Here is a 14,458-nt window from a genome sequence, read left to right as displayed (position 1 = left end):
GTCTTGCAGCTTCAAGACAAAGCAACTGTCCTCACCACGGAGCGTAAGAAGGTAAGAAAGGAGTGCTGCAGTCTGACGCGCTCTCTGTCTTGGTCTCATTCCGCGTCTCATGCCCCTCCCTCTTCTGCTCTCTCCATAGCGCGGTAAGACCGTCCCAGAGGATCTAGTGAAGCCCGAGGAACTCAGCAAGTATCACCAAGTTTCCTCTCACGTGGTGAGTTTCTGCGCTCGCTCCAAAGTCCTAGTCTGTCTCGCTGTGTTTCCTGCTAGTCTGTCTCACTGCAGCTGTCTCTTTGCCCAGGGTCTGCACAGTGCGAGCGTCCCTGGTATTTTGGCTCTGGATTTGTGCCCAACAGACACAAACAAAACTCTTACCGGTAAGCGCCTGTTGGATGTCACTGACGCTCTCTCCGTCTTGGCACACGCAGATTCCATATCTTCATTGTTTCTCCTTGTCTCGCTTACGGTCTCTGGCGGAACAGACCTCATAATTAAAGTTCCGTCTGTCTCTCTGCCTCCTTCTTGACTGTCGCAGGTGGGTCGGATAAGAGCGTTGTGGTGTTTGACGCTCTCTCGCAGCAGATCCTTGCCACTCTCAAAGGGCACACTAAGAAAGTCACCAATGTTGTATTCCACCCCTCACAGGTGAGCAGTCACCGCTGTCTGTGCTCGAGTTATGCAGTCTCCGGAAATACCTGATGACTGTGCGTGTCTCTTTCTGGCTCGGCCTGCCTGCGAGCGTCTCTTTCTGGCTCTGCCTGCCTGCGTGCGTCTCTCTGGCTCTCTCTCTCTCTGCCCGTCTGCGCGCGTCTCTCTGACTCGCTCTCTCTCGGACCGCCTGCGTGCGCGTCTCTCTCTTGGCCCGTGTCTCTCTCTGACTCTCTCTCTGCCCGCTGCTCTCACTCGCGCTCGCTCTCTCACTCGCTCTCTCGGCCTGCCTGCGTCTCTCACTCTCTCGGCCTGCCTGTGTCTCTCACTCTCTCGGCCTGCCTGCGTCTCTCACTCTCTCGGCCTGCCTGCGTCTCTCACTCTCTGGGCCTGCCTGCGTCTCTCACACTCTCTGCCTGCCTCTCTCACTCTCTCTGCCTGCCTCTCTCACTCTCTGGGCCTGCCTGCGTCTCTCACTCTCTGGGCCTGCCTGCGTCTCTCACTCTCTGGGCCTGCCTGCGTCTCTCACTCTCTGGGCCTGCCTGCGTCTCTCACTCTCTCGGCCTGCCTGCGTCTCTCACTCTCTCGGCCTGCCTGCGTCTCTCACTCTCTCGGCCTGCCTGCGTCTCTCACTCTCTGGGCCTGCCTGCGTCTCTCACCCTCTGGGCCTGACTGCGTCTCTCACTCTCTCGGCCTGCCTGCGTCTCTCACTCTCTCGGCCTGCCTGCGTCTCTCACTCTCTGGGCCTGCCTGCGTCTCTCACTCTCTGGACCTGCCTGCGTCTCTCACTCTCTCGGCCTGCCTGCATCTCTCACTCTCTCGGCCTGCCTGCGTCTCTCACACTCTCTCGGCCTGCCTGCGTCTCTCACTCTCTCTGCCTGTCTGCGTCTCTCACTCTCTCTGCCTGCCTGCGTCTCTCACACTCTCTGCCTGCCTGCGTCTCTCACACTCTGCCTGCCTGCGTCTCTCACTCTCTCGGCCTGCCTGCGTCTCTCACTCTCTCGGCCTGCCTGCGTCTCTCACACTCTCTGCCTGCCTGCGTCTCTCACACTCTCTGCCTGCCTGCGTCTCTCACACTCTCTGCCTGTCTGCGTCTCTCACACTCTCGGCCTGCCTGCGTCTCTCACACTCTCTGCCTGCCTGCGTCTCTAACTCTCTCGGCCTGCCTGCGTCTCTCACTCTCTCGGCCTGCCTGCGTCTCTCACACTCGCTGCCTGCCTGCGTCTCTCACACTCTCTGCCTGCCTCTCTCACTCTCAGGAGCTTGTTTTCTCCGCCTCTCCGGACTGCACCATCCGGGTCTGGTCCGTTCCGGACGCCTCGTGTGCTCAGGTGCTGAGAGCTCACGAGGGGGCGGTGACTGGGCTGAGTCTGCACGCCACTGGGGATTACCTGCTCAGCTGCTCCGATGACCAGGTGAGGGGACACTCCGTCGCCCCCTCTTCGGGACTCAAGGCGCCCTCTCTCCCCCCACTAAACGTACATTCAGTGGTTGACAAATCACCAAAAAATCTACTCGCCACACAAAAAAATCTACTCGCCACCTAGTACCAAACGTGTGCTGCTTGGGCCAATATTTACTCGCCCGGGGGTTAAATCCACTCGCCCGGGGCGACCAAATGTATAGGTTTGTCGAACACTGCGTACATTTATATCCCCGCTCAGTCCCACGCCCTCATAACTCCCCCCACTAAACGTACATTTATATCCCCGCTCAGTCCCACGCCCTCCTTACTCCCCGCACTCTCTTGCAGTACTGGGCTTTCTCTGACGTGCACGTGGGGCGCGTTCTCACCAAAGTGACAGACGAGACGTCCGCCTGTGGTAAGAAGACCCCCCCCCGCCTGTCTCTTGTGCGTCCGTTCTGCTCCCCACGCATCCCTGCCCCCTCACTCTGTCCCCCTTTATCCCTGCCCCCCTCACTCTGTCCCCCTTTATCCCTGCCCCCCTCACTCTGTCCCCCTTTATCCCTGCCCCCTCACTCTGTCCCCCTTTATCTCTGTCCCCCTTTATCTCTGTCCCCCTTTATCCCTGCCCCCCTTTATCCCTGCCCCCCTCACTCTGTCCCCCTTTATCCCTGCCCCCTCACTCTGTCCCCCTTTATCTCTGTCCCCCTTTATCTCTGTCCCCTGCCCCCCTCACTCTGTCCCCCTTTATCCCTGCCCCCCTCACTCTGTCCCCCTTTATCCCTGCCCCCCTCACTCTGTCCCCCTTTATCCCTGCCCCCCTCACTCTGTCCCCCTTTCTCTGTCCCCCTTTGTCCCTGCCCCCTCACTCTGTCCCCCTTTCTCTGTCCCCCTTTATCCCTGCCCCCTCACTCTGTCCCCCTTTCTCTGTCCCCCTTTGTCCCTGCCCCCTCACTCTGTCCCCCTTTCTATGTCCCCCTTTATCCCTGCCCCCCTCACTCTGTCCCCCTTTATCCCTGCCCCCTCACTGTCCCCCCTCACTGTCCCCCCTCACTGTCCCCCTTTGTCCCTGCCCCCCTCACTCTGTCCCCCTTTCTCTGTCCCCCTTTATCCCTGCCCCCTCACTGTCCCCCCTCACTGTCCCCCTTTATCCCTGCCCCCCTCACTCTGTCCCCCTTTGTCCCTGCCCCCCTCACTCTGTCCCCCTTTCTCTGTCCCCCTTTGTCCCTGCCCCCCTCACTCTGTCCCCCTTTGTCCCTGCCCCCCTCACTCTGTCCCCCTTTCTCTGTCCCCCTTTATCCCTGCCCCCCTCACTGTCCCCCTTTCTCTGTCCCCCTTTATCCCTGCCCCCCTCACTGTCCCCCTTTGTCCCTGCCCCCCTCACTGTCCCCCTTTCTCTGTCCCCCTTTGTCCCTGCCCCCCTCACTGTCCCCCTCACTCTGTCCCCCTTTGTCCCTGCCCCCTCACTCTGTCCCCCTTTGTCCCTGCCCCCTCACTCTGTCCCCCTTTATCCCTGCCCCCCTCACTGTCCCCCTCACTGTCCCCCTTTATCCCTGCCCCCCTCACTGCCCCCCTCACTCTGCCCCCCTTTGTCCCTGCCCCCTCACTCTGTCCCCCTTTATCCCTGCCCCCCTCACTGTCCCCCTCACTGTCCCCCTTTATCCCTGCCCCCCTCACTGCCCCCCTCACTCTGCCCCCCTTTGTCCCTGCCCCCTCACTCTGTCCCCCTTTATCCCTGCCCCCCTCACTGTCCCCCTCACTGTCCCCCTTTGTCCCTGCAGCTCTCACCTGTGCTCAGTTCCACCCGGACGGTCTCATTTTTGGCACCGGGACAATGGATTCTCAAATTAAGATCTGGGATCTCAAGGTAAAACGGGAACCTGTGCCGCTCCACGATTACCTACTCTCTCCCCCCGCCCCCCCCCCATACCCTATAATGGTATATGTAACCTGTCGCTGACTCTCGGCCTCCCCCGTCTCTGTAGGAACGCTCTAACGTGGCTAACTTCCCCGGTCACTCTGGGCCCGTCTCGTGCGTGGCGTTCTCAGAGAACGGTTATTACCTGGCAACCGCCGCGGACGACTCCAGCGTCAAACTGTGGGATCTGAGGAAACTGAAGAACTTCAAGACCCTGCAACTGGAGGAAGGATACCAGGTACTGAGCAGTGACAGGGCTGTGATAGGAGGAAGGATACAGGTACTGAGCAGTGACAGGGCTGTGATAGGAGGAGGGATACAGGTACTGAGCAGTGACAGGGCTGTGATAGGAGGAGGGATACAGGTACTGAGCAGTGACAGGGCTGTGATAGGAGGAGGGATACAGGTACTGAGCAGTGACAGGGCTGTGATAGGAGGAGGGATACAGGTACTGAGCAGTGACAGGGCTGTGATAGGAGGAGGGATACAGGTACTGAGCAGTGACAGGTCTGTGATAGGAGGAGGGATACAGGTACTGAGCAGTGACAGGGCTGTGATAGGAGGAGGGATACAGGTACTGAGCAGTGACAGGGGAGGGATACAGGTACTTAGCAGTGACAGGGCTGTGATAGGGGGAGGGATACAGGTACTGAGCAGTGACAGGGCTGTGATAGGGGGAGGGATACAGGTACTGAGCAGTGACAGGGCTGTGATAGGAGGAGGGATACAGGTACTGAGCAGTGACAGGGCTGTGATAGGAGGAGGGATACAGGTACTGAGCAGTGACAGGGCTGTGATAGGGGGAGGGATACAGGTACTGAGCAGTGACAGGGCTGTGATAGGGGGAGGGATACAGGTACTGAGCAGTGACAGGGCTGTGATAGGAGGAGGGATACAGGTACTGAGCAGTGACAGGGCTGTGATAGGGGGAGGGATACAGGTACTGAGCAGTGACAGGGCTGTGATAGGAGGAGGGATACAGGTACTGAGCAGTGACAGGGCTGTGATAGGAGGAGGGATACAGGTACTGAGCAGTGACAGGGCTGTGATAGGAGGAGGGATACAGGTACTGAGCAGTGACAGGGCTGTGATAGGGGGAGGGATACAGGTACTGAGCAGTGACAGGGCTGTGATAGGGGGAGGGATACAGGTACTGAGCAGTGACAGGGCTGTGATAGGAGGAGGGATACAGGTACTGAGCAGTGACAGGGCTGTGATAGGAGGAGGGATACAGGTACTGAGCAGTGACAGGGCTGTGATAGGAGGAGGGATACAGGTACTGAGCAGTGACAGGGCTGTGATAGGGGGAGGGATACAGGTACTGAGCAGTGACAGGGCTGTGATAGGAGGAGGGATACAGGTACTGAGCAGTGACAGGGCTGTGATAGGAGGAGGGATACAGGTACTGAGTAGTGACAGGGCTGTGATAGGGGGAGGGATACAGGTACTGAGCAGTGACAGGGCTGTGATAGGAGGAGGGATACAGGTACTGAGCAGTGACAGGGCTGTGATAGGAGGAGGGATACAGGTACTGAGCAGTGACAGGGCTGTGATAGGCGGAGGGATACAGGTACTGAGCAGTGACAGGGCTGTGATAGGGGGAGGAGGGATACAGGTACTGAGCAGTGACAGGGCTGTGATAGGGGGAGGGATACAGGTACTGAGCAGTGACAGGGCTGTGATAGGAGGAGGGATACAGGTACTGAGCAGTGACAGGGCTGTGATAGGAGGAAGGATACAGGTACTGAGCAGTGACAGGGCTGTGATAGGAGGAGGGATACAGGTACTGAGCAGTGACAGGGCTGTGATAGGGGGAGGGATACAGGTACTGAGCAGTGACAGGGCTGTGATAGGAGGAGGGATACAGGTACTGAGCAGTGACAGGGCTGTGATAGGAGGAGGGATACAGGTACTGAGCAGTGACAGGGCTGTGATAGGAGGAGGGATACAGGTACTGAGCAGTGATAGTGGGGAAGGGATACAGGTACTGAGCAGTGACAGGGCTGTGATAGGAGGAGGGATACAGGTACTGAGCAGTGATAGGGGGAGGGATACAGGTACTGAGCAGTGACAGGGCTGTGATAGGATGAGGGATACAGGTACTGAGCAGTGACAGGGCTGTGATAGGAGGAGGGATACAGGTACTGAGCAGTGACAGGGCTGTGATAGGAGGAGGGATACAGGTACTGAGCAGTGACAGGGCTGTGATAGGGGGAGGAGGGATACAGGTACTTAGCAGTGACAGGGCTGTGATAGGAGGAGGGATACAGGTACTGAGCAGTGACAGGGCTGTGATAGGGGGAGGAGGGATACAGGTAATGAGCAGTGACAGGGCTGTGATAGGAGGAGGGATACAGGTACTGAGCAGTGACAGGGCTGTGATAGGGGGAGGGATACAGGTACTGAGCAGTGACAGGGCTGTGATAGGAGGAGGGATACAATACAGGTACTGAGCAGTGACAGGGCTGTGATAGGAGGAGGGATACAGGTACTGAGCAGTGACAGGGCTGTGATAGGAGGAGGGATACAGGTACTGAGCAGTGATAGGGCTGTGATAGGAGGAGGGATACAGGTACTGAGCAGTGACAGGGCTGTGATAGGAGGAGGGATACAGGTACTGAGCAGTGACAGGGCTGTGATAGGAGGAGGGATACAGGTACTGAGCAGTGACAGGGCTGTGATAGGAGGAAGGATACCAGGTACTGAGCAGTGATAGGGGGGGAGGGATACAGGTACTGAGCAGTGATAGGGGGAGGGATACAGGTACTGAGTAGTGACAGGGCTGTGATAGGAGGAGGGATACAGGTACTGAGCAGTGATAGGGGGAGGGATACAGGTACTGAGTAGTGACAGGGCTGTGATAGGAGGAGGGATACAGGTACTGAGTAGTGACAGGGCTGTGATAGGGGGAGGGATACAGGTACTGATTAGTGACAGGGCTGTGATAGGAGGAGGGATACAGGTACTGAGCAGTGACAGGGCTGTGATAGGGGGAGGGATACAGGTACTGAGCAGTGACAGGGCTGTGATAGGGGGAGGGATACAGGTACTGAGCAGTGACAGGGCTGTGATAGGAGGAGGGATACAGGTACTGAGCAGTGACAGGGCTGTGATAGGAGGAGGGATACAGGTACTGAGCAGTGACAGGGCTGTGATAGGAGGAGGGATACAGGTACTGATCAGTGACAGGGCTGTGATAGGGGGAGGGATACAGGTACTGAGCAGTGACAGGGCTGTGATAGGAGGAGGGATACAGGTACTGAGCAGTGACAGGGCTGTGATAGGGGGAGGGATACAGGTACTGAGTAGTGACAGGGCTGTGATAGGAGGAGGGATACAGGTACTGAGCAGTGACAGGGCTGTGATAGGGGGAGGGATACAGGTACTGAGCAGTGACAGGGCTGTGATAGGGGGAGGGATACAGGTACTGAGCAGTGACAGGGCTGTGATAGGAGGAGGGATACAGGTACTGAGCAGTGACAGGGCTGTGATAGGAGGAGGGATACAGGTACTGAGCAGTGACAGGGCTGTGATAGGAGGAGGGATACAGGTACTGATCAGTGACAGGGCTGTGATAGGGGGAGGGATACAGGTACTGAGCAGTGACAGGGCTGTGATAGGAGGAGGGATACAGGTACTGAGCAGTGACAGGGCTGTGATAGGAGGAGGGATACAGGTACTGAGCAGTGACAGGGCTGTGATAGGAGGAGGGATACAGGTACTGAGCAGTGACAGGGCTGTGATAGGAGGAGGGAGACAGGTACTGAGCAGTGACAGGGCTGTGATAGGAGGAGGGATACAGGTACTGAGCAGTGACGGGAGGGATAGGGGGAGGGATACAGGTACTGAGCAGTGACAGGGCTGTGATAGGAGGAGGGATACAGGTACTGAGCAGTGACAGGGCTGTGATAGGGGGAGGGATACAGGTACTGAGCAGTGACAGGGCTGTGATAGGGGGAGGGATACAGGTACTGAGCAGTGACAGGGCTGTGATAGGAGGAGGGATACAGGTACTGAGCAGTGACAGGGCTGTGATAGGAGGAGGGATACAGGTACTGAGCAGTGACAGGGCTGTGATAGGGGGAGGGATACAGGTACTGAGTAGTGACAGGGCTGTGATAGGAGGAGGGATACAGGTACTGAGCAGTGACAGGGCTGTGATAGGGGGAGGGATACAGGTACTGAGCAGTGACAGGGCTGTGATAGGGGGAGGGATACAGGTACTGAGCAGTGACAGGGCTGTGATAGGAGGAGGGATACAGGTACTGAGCAGTGACAGGGCTGTGATAGGAGGAGGGATACAGGTACTGAGCAGTGACAGGGCTGTGATAGGAGGAGGGATACAGGTACTGATCAGTGACAGGGCTGTGATAGGGGGAGGGATACAGGTACTGAGCAGTGACAGGGCTGTGATAGGAGGAGGGATACAGGTACTGAGCAGTGACAGGGCTGTGATAGGAGGAGGGATACAGGTACTGAGCAGTGACAGGGCTGTGATAGGAGGAGGGATACAGGTACTGAGCAGTGACAGGGCTGTGATAGGAGGAGGGAGACAGGTACTGAGCAGTGACAGGGCTGTGATAGGAGGAGGGATACAGGTACTGAGCAGTGACGGGAGGGATAGGGGGAGGGATACAGGTACTGAGCAGTGACAGGGCTGTGATAGGAGGAGGGATACAGGTACTGAGCAGTGACAGGGCTGTGATAGGGGGAGGGATACAGGTACTGAGCAGTGACAGGGCTGTGATAGGGGGAGGGATACAGGTACTGAGCAGTGACAGGGCTGTGATAGGAGGAGGGATACAGGTACTGAGCAGTGACAGGGCTGTGATAGGAGGAGGGATACAGGTACTGAGCAGTGACAGGGCTGTGATAGGGGGAGGGATACAGGTACTGAGCAGTGATAGGGGGAGGGATACAGGTACTGAGCAGTGACAGGGCTGTGATAGGATGAGGGATACAGGTACTGAGCAGTGACAGGGCTGTGATAGGAGGAGGGATACAGGTACTGAGCAGTGACAGGGCTGTGATAGGAGGAGGGATACAGGTACTGAGCAGTGACAGGGCTGTGATAGGGGGAGGGATACAGGTACTTAGCAGTGACAGGGCTGTGATAGGAGGAGGGATACAGGTACTGAGCAGTGACAGGGCTGTGATAGGGGGAGGAGGGATACAGGTACTGAGCAGTGACAGGGCTGTGATAGGAGGAGGGATACAGGTACTGAGCAGTGACAGGGCTGTGATAGGGGGAGGGATACAGGTACTGAGCAGTGACAGGGCTGTGATAGGAGGAGGGATACAGGTACTGAGCAGTGACAGGGCTGTGATAGGAGGAGGGATACAGGTACTGAGCAGTGACAGAGCTGTGATAGGAGGAGGGATACAGGTACTGAGCAGTGACAGGGCTGTGATAGGAGGAGGGATACAGGTACTGAGCAGTGACAGGGCTGTGATAGGAGGAAGGATACCAGGTACTGAGCAGTGATAGGGGGGGGGGGATACAGGTACTGAGCAGTGATAGGGGGAGGGATACAGGTACTGAGCAGTGACAGGGCTGTGATAGGGGGAGGGATACAGGTACTGAGCAGTGACAGGGCTGTGATAGGGGGAGGGATACAGGTACTGAGCAGTGACAGGGCTGTGATAGGAGGAGGGATACAGGTACTGAGTAGTGATAGGGGGAGGGATACAGGTACTGAGCAGTGATAGGGGGAGGGATACAGGTACTGAGTAGTGATAGGGGGGGGATACAGGTACTGAGCAGTGATAGGGGGAGGGATACAGGTACTGAGCAGTGATAGGGGGGAGGGATACAGGTACTGAGCACTGAGCAGTGATAGGGGGAGGGATACAGGTACTGAGCAGTGATAGGGGGGAGGGATACAGGTACTGAGTAGTGACAGGGCTGTGATAGGGGGAGGGATACAGGTACTGAGCAGTGATAGGGGAGGGATAAGGTACTGAGCATGATAGGGGGAGGGATACAGGTACTGAGCAGTGATAGGGGGAGGGATACAGGTACTGAGTAGTGATAGGGGGAGGGATACAGGTACTGAGTAGTGATAGGGGAGGGATACAGGTACTGAGCAGTGACAGGCTGTGATAGGATAAGGGATACAGGTACTGAGCAGTGACAGGGCTGTGATAGGAGGAGGGATACAGGTACTGAGCAGTGACAGGGCTGTGATAGGAGGAGGGATACAGGTACTGAGCAGTGATAGGGGGAGGGATACAGGTACTGAGCAGTGACAGGGCTGTGATAGGAGGAGGGATACAGGTACTGAGCAGTGACAGGGCTGTGATAGGAGGAGGGATACAGGTACTGAGCAGTGATAGGAGGAGGGATACAGGTACTGAGCAGTGATAGGGGGGAGGGATACAGGTACTGAGTAGTGACAGGGCTGTGATAGGGGGAGGGATACAGGTACTGAGCAGTGATAGGGGAGGGATACAGGTACTGAGCAGTGATAGGGGGGGAGGGATACAGGTACTGAGCAGTGATAGGGGGGGAGGGATACAGGTACTGATTAGTGACAGGGCTGTGATAGGAGGAGGGATACAGGTACTGAGCAGTGACAGGGCTGTGATAGGGGGAGGGATACAGGTACTGAGCAGTGACAGGGCTGTGATAGGGGGAGGGATACAGGTACTGAGCAGTGACAGGGCTGTGATAGGAGGAGGGATACAGGTACTGAGCAGTGACAGGGCTGTGATAGGAGGAGGGATACAGGTACTGAGCAGTGACAGGGCTGTGATAGGAGGAGGGATACAGGTACTGATCAGTGACAGGGCTGTGATAGGGGGAGGGATACAGGTACTGAGCAGTGACAGGGCTGTGATAGGAGGAGGGATACAGGTACTGAGCAGTGACAGGGCTGTGATAGGGGGAGGGATACAGGTACTGAGTAGTGACAGGGCTGTGATAGGAGGAGGGATACAGGTACTGAGCAGTGACAGGGCTGTGATAGGGGGAGGGATACAGGTACTGAGCAGTGACAGGGCTGTGATAGGGGGAGGGATACAGGTACTGAGCAGTGACAGGGCTGTGATAGGAGGAGGGATACAGGTACTGAGCAGTGACAGGCTGTGATAGGAGGAGGGATACAGGTACTGAGCAGTGACAGGGCTGTGATAGGAGGAGGGATACAGGTACTGATCAGTGACAGGGCTGTGATAGGGGGAGGGATACAGGTACTGAGCAGTGACAGGGCTGTGATAGGAGGAGGGATACAGGTACTGAGCAGTGACAGGGCTGTGATAGGAGGAGGGATACAGGTACTGAGCAGTGACAGGGCTGTGATAGGAGGAGGGATACAGGTACTGAGCAGTGACAGGGCTGTGATAGGAGGAGGGAGACAGGTACTGAGCAGTGACAGGGCTGTGATAGGAGGAGGGATACAGGTACTGAGCAGTGACGGGAGGGATAGGGGGAGGGATACAGGTACTGAGCAGTGACAGGGCTGTGATAGGAGGAGGGATACAGGTACTGAGCAGTGACAGGGCTGTGATAGGGGGAGGGATACAGGTACTGAGCAGTGACAGGGCTGTGATAGGGGGAGGGATACAGGTACTGAGCAGTGACAGGGCTGTGATAGGAGGAGGGATACAGGTACTGAGCAGTGACAGGGCTGTGATAGGAGGAGGGATACAGGTACTGAGCAGTGACAGGGCTGTGATAGGGGGAGGGATACAGGTACTGAGTAGTGACAGGGCTGTGATAGGAGGAGGGATACAGGTACTGAGCAGTGACAGGGCTGTGATAGGGGGAGGGATACAGGTACTGAGCAGTGACAGGGCTGTGATAGGGGAGGGATACAGGTACTGAGCAGTGACAGGGCTGTGATAGGAGGAGGGATACAGGTACTGAGCAGTGACAGGGCTGTGATAGGAGGAGGGATACAGGTACTGAGCAGTGACAGGGCTGTGATAGGAGGAGGGATACAGGTACTGATCAGTGACAGGGCTGTGATAGGGGGAGGGATACAGGTACTGAGCAGTGACAGGGCTGTGATAGGAGGAGGGATACAGGTACTGAGCAGTGACAGGGCTGTGATAGGAGGAGGGATACAGGTACTGAGCAGTGACAGGGCTGTGATAGGAGGAGGGATACAGGTACTGAGCAGTGACAGGGCTGTGATAGGAGGAGGGAGACAGGTACTGAGCAGTGACAGGGCTGTGATAGGAGGAGGGATACAGGTACTGAGCAGTGACGGGAGGGATAGGGGGAGGGATACAGGTACTGAGCAGTGACAGGGCTGTGATAGGAGGAGGGATACAGGTACTGAGCAGTGACAGGGCTGTGATAGGGGGAGGGATACAGGTACTGAGCAGTGACAGGGCTGTGATAGGGGGAGGGATACAGGTACTGAGCAGTGACAGGGCTGTGATAGGAGGAGGGATACAGGTACTGAGCAGTGACAGGGCTGTGATAGGAGGAGGGATACAGGTACTGAGCAGTGACAGGGCTGTGATAGGGGGAGGGATACAGGTACTGAGCAGTGATAGGGGGAGGGATACAGGTACTGAGCAGTGACAGGGCTGTGATAGGATGAGGGATACAGGTACTGAGCAGTGACAGGGCTGTGATAGGAGGAGGGATACAGGTACTGAGCAGTGACAGGGCTGTGATAGGAGGAGGGATACAGGTACTGAGCAGTGACAGGGCTGTGATAGGGGGAGGGATACAGGTACTTAGCAGTGACAGGGCTGTGATAGGAGGAGGGATACAGGTACTGAGCAGTGACAGGGCTGTGATAGGGGGAGGAGGGATACAGGTACTGAGCAGTGACAGGGCTGTGATAGGAGGAGGGATACAGGTACTGAGCAGTGACAGGGCTGTGATAGGGGGAGGGATACAGGTACTGAGCAGTGACAGGGCTGTGATAGGAGGAGGGATACAGGTACTGAGCAGTGACAGGGCTGTGATAGGAGGAGGGATACAGGTACTGAGCAGTGACAGAGCTGTGATAGGAGGAGGGATACAGGTACTGAGCAGTGACAGGGCTGTGATAGGAGGAGGGATACAGGTACTGAGCAGTGACAGGGCTGTGATAGGAGGAAGGATACCAGGTACTGAGCAGTGATAGGGGGGGGGGGATACAGGTACTGAGCAGTGATAGGGGGAGGGATACAGGTACTGAGCAGTGACAGGGCTGTGATAGGGGGAGGGATACAGGTACTGAGCAGTGACAGGGCTGTGATAGGGGGAGGGATACAGGTACTGAGCAGTGACAGGGCTGTGATAGGAGGAGGGATACAGGTACTGAGTAGTGATAGGGGGAGGGATACAGGTACTGAGCAGTGATAGGGGGAGGGATACAGGTACTGAGTAGTGATAGGGGGGGGATACAGGTACTGAGCAGTGATAGGGGGAGGGATACAGGTACTGAGCAGTGATAGGGGGGGAGGGATACAGGTACTGAGCAGTGATAGGGGGGAGGGATACAGGTACTGAGCAGTGATAGGGGGGAGGGATACAGGTACTGAGTAGTGACAGGGCTGTGATAGGGGAGGGATACAGGTACTGAGCAGTGATAGGGGGGAGGGATACAGGTACTGAGCAGTGATAGGGGGAGGGATACAGGTACTGAGCAGTGATAGGGGGGAGGGATACAGGTACTGAGCAGTGATAGGGGGGAGGGATACAGGTACTGAGCAGTGATAGGGGGGAGGGATACAGGTACTGAGTAGTGATAGGGGGGAGGGATAAAGGTACTGAGCAGTGATAGGGGGAGGGATACAGGTACTGAGCAGTGATAGGGGGGAGGGATACAGGTACTGAGTAGTGATAGGGGGAGGGATACAGGTACTGAGTAGTGATAGGGGAGGGATACAGGTACTGAGCAGTGACAGGGCTGTGATAGGATAAGGGATACAGGTACTGAGCAGTGACAGGGCTGTGATAGGAGGAGGGATACAGGTACTGAGCAGTGACAGGGCTGTGATAGGAGGAGGGATACAGGTACTGAGCAGTGATAGGGGGAGGGATACAGGTACTGAGCAGTGACAGGGCTGTGATAGGAGGAGGGATACAGGTACTGAGCAGTGACAGGGCTGTGATAGGAGGAGGGATACAGGTACTGAGCAGTGATAGGAGGAGGGATACAGGTACTGAGCAGTGATAGGGGGGAGGGATACAGGTACTGAGTAGTGACAGGGCTGTGATAGGGGGAGGGATACAGGTACTGAGCAGTGATAGGGGGAGGGATACAGGTACTGAGCAGTGATAGGGGGGGAGGGATACAGGTACTGAGCAGTGATAGGGGGGGAGGGATACAGGTACTGAGCAGTGATAGGGGGGGGGGGATACAGGTACTGAGCAGTGATAGGGGGAGGGATACAGGTACTGAGCAGTGATAGGGGGAGGGATACAGGTACTGAGCAGTGATAGGGGGGAGGGATACAGGTACTGAGCAGTGATAGGAGGAGGGATACAGGTACTGAGCAGTGATAGGGGGAGGGATACAGGTACTGAGCAGTGATAGGGG

General features: G+C 56.6%; 1 protein-coding gene across 2 annotated transcripts in view; it reads left to right on the top strand.

Annotated features, from left to right (window-relative positions):
• PRPF19 (pre-mRNA processing factor 19) overlaps positions 1-14,458 on the top strand; it is a 34,115-nt gene that overhangs the window by 6,684 nt on the left and 12,973 nt on the right. For both annotated transcript variants that reach the window (XM_075580647.1, XM_075580648.1), the window contains 8 exons: positions 10-51; positions 140-214; positions 302-377; positions 536-645; positions 1,908-2,063; positions 2,402-2,471; positions 3,835-3,920; positions 4,039-4,209. In XM_075580647.1, coding sequence (XP_075436762.1) covers positions 10-51; positions 140-214; positions 302-377; positions 536-645; positions 1,908-2,063; positions 2,402-2,471; positions 3,835-3,920; positions 4,039-4,209 — 786 coding nt within the window. The remainder of the gene's footprint in view (positions 1-9; positions 52-139; positions 215-301; positions 378-535; positions 646-1,907; positions 2,064-2,401; positions 2,472-3,834; positions 3,921-4,038; positions 4,210-14,458) is intronic.

The sequence above is a fragment of the Ascaphus truei genome, assembly GCF_040206685.1.
Source record: "Ascaphus truei isolate aAscTru1 chromosome 8 unlocalized genomic scaffold, aAscTru1.hap1 SUPER_8_unloc_2, whole genome shotgun sequence".
Lineage (NCBI taxonomy): Eukaryota > Metazoa > Chordata > Amphibia > Anura > Ascaphidae > Ascaphus > Ascaphus truei.
Note: the sequence above shows the minus strand (reverse complement) of the source record. Positions and strands in the feature narration are given on the sequence as shown.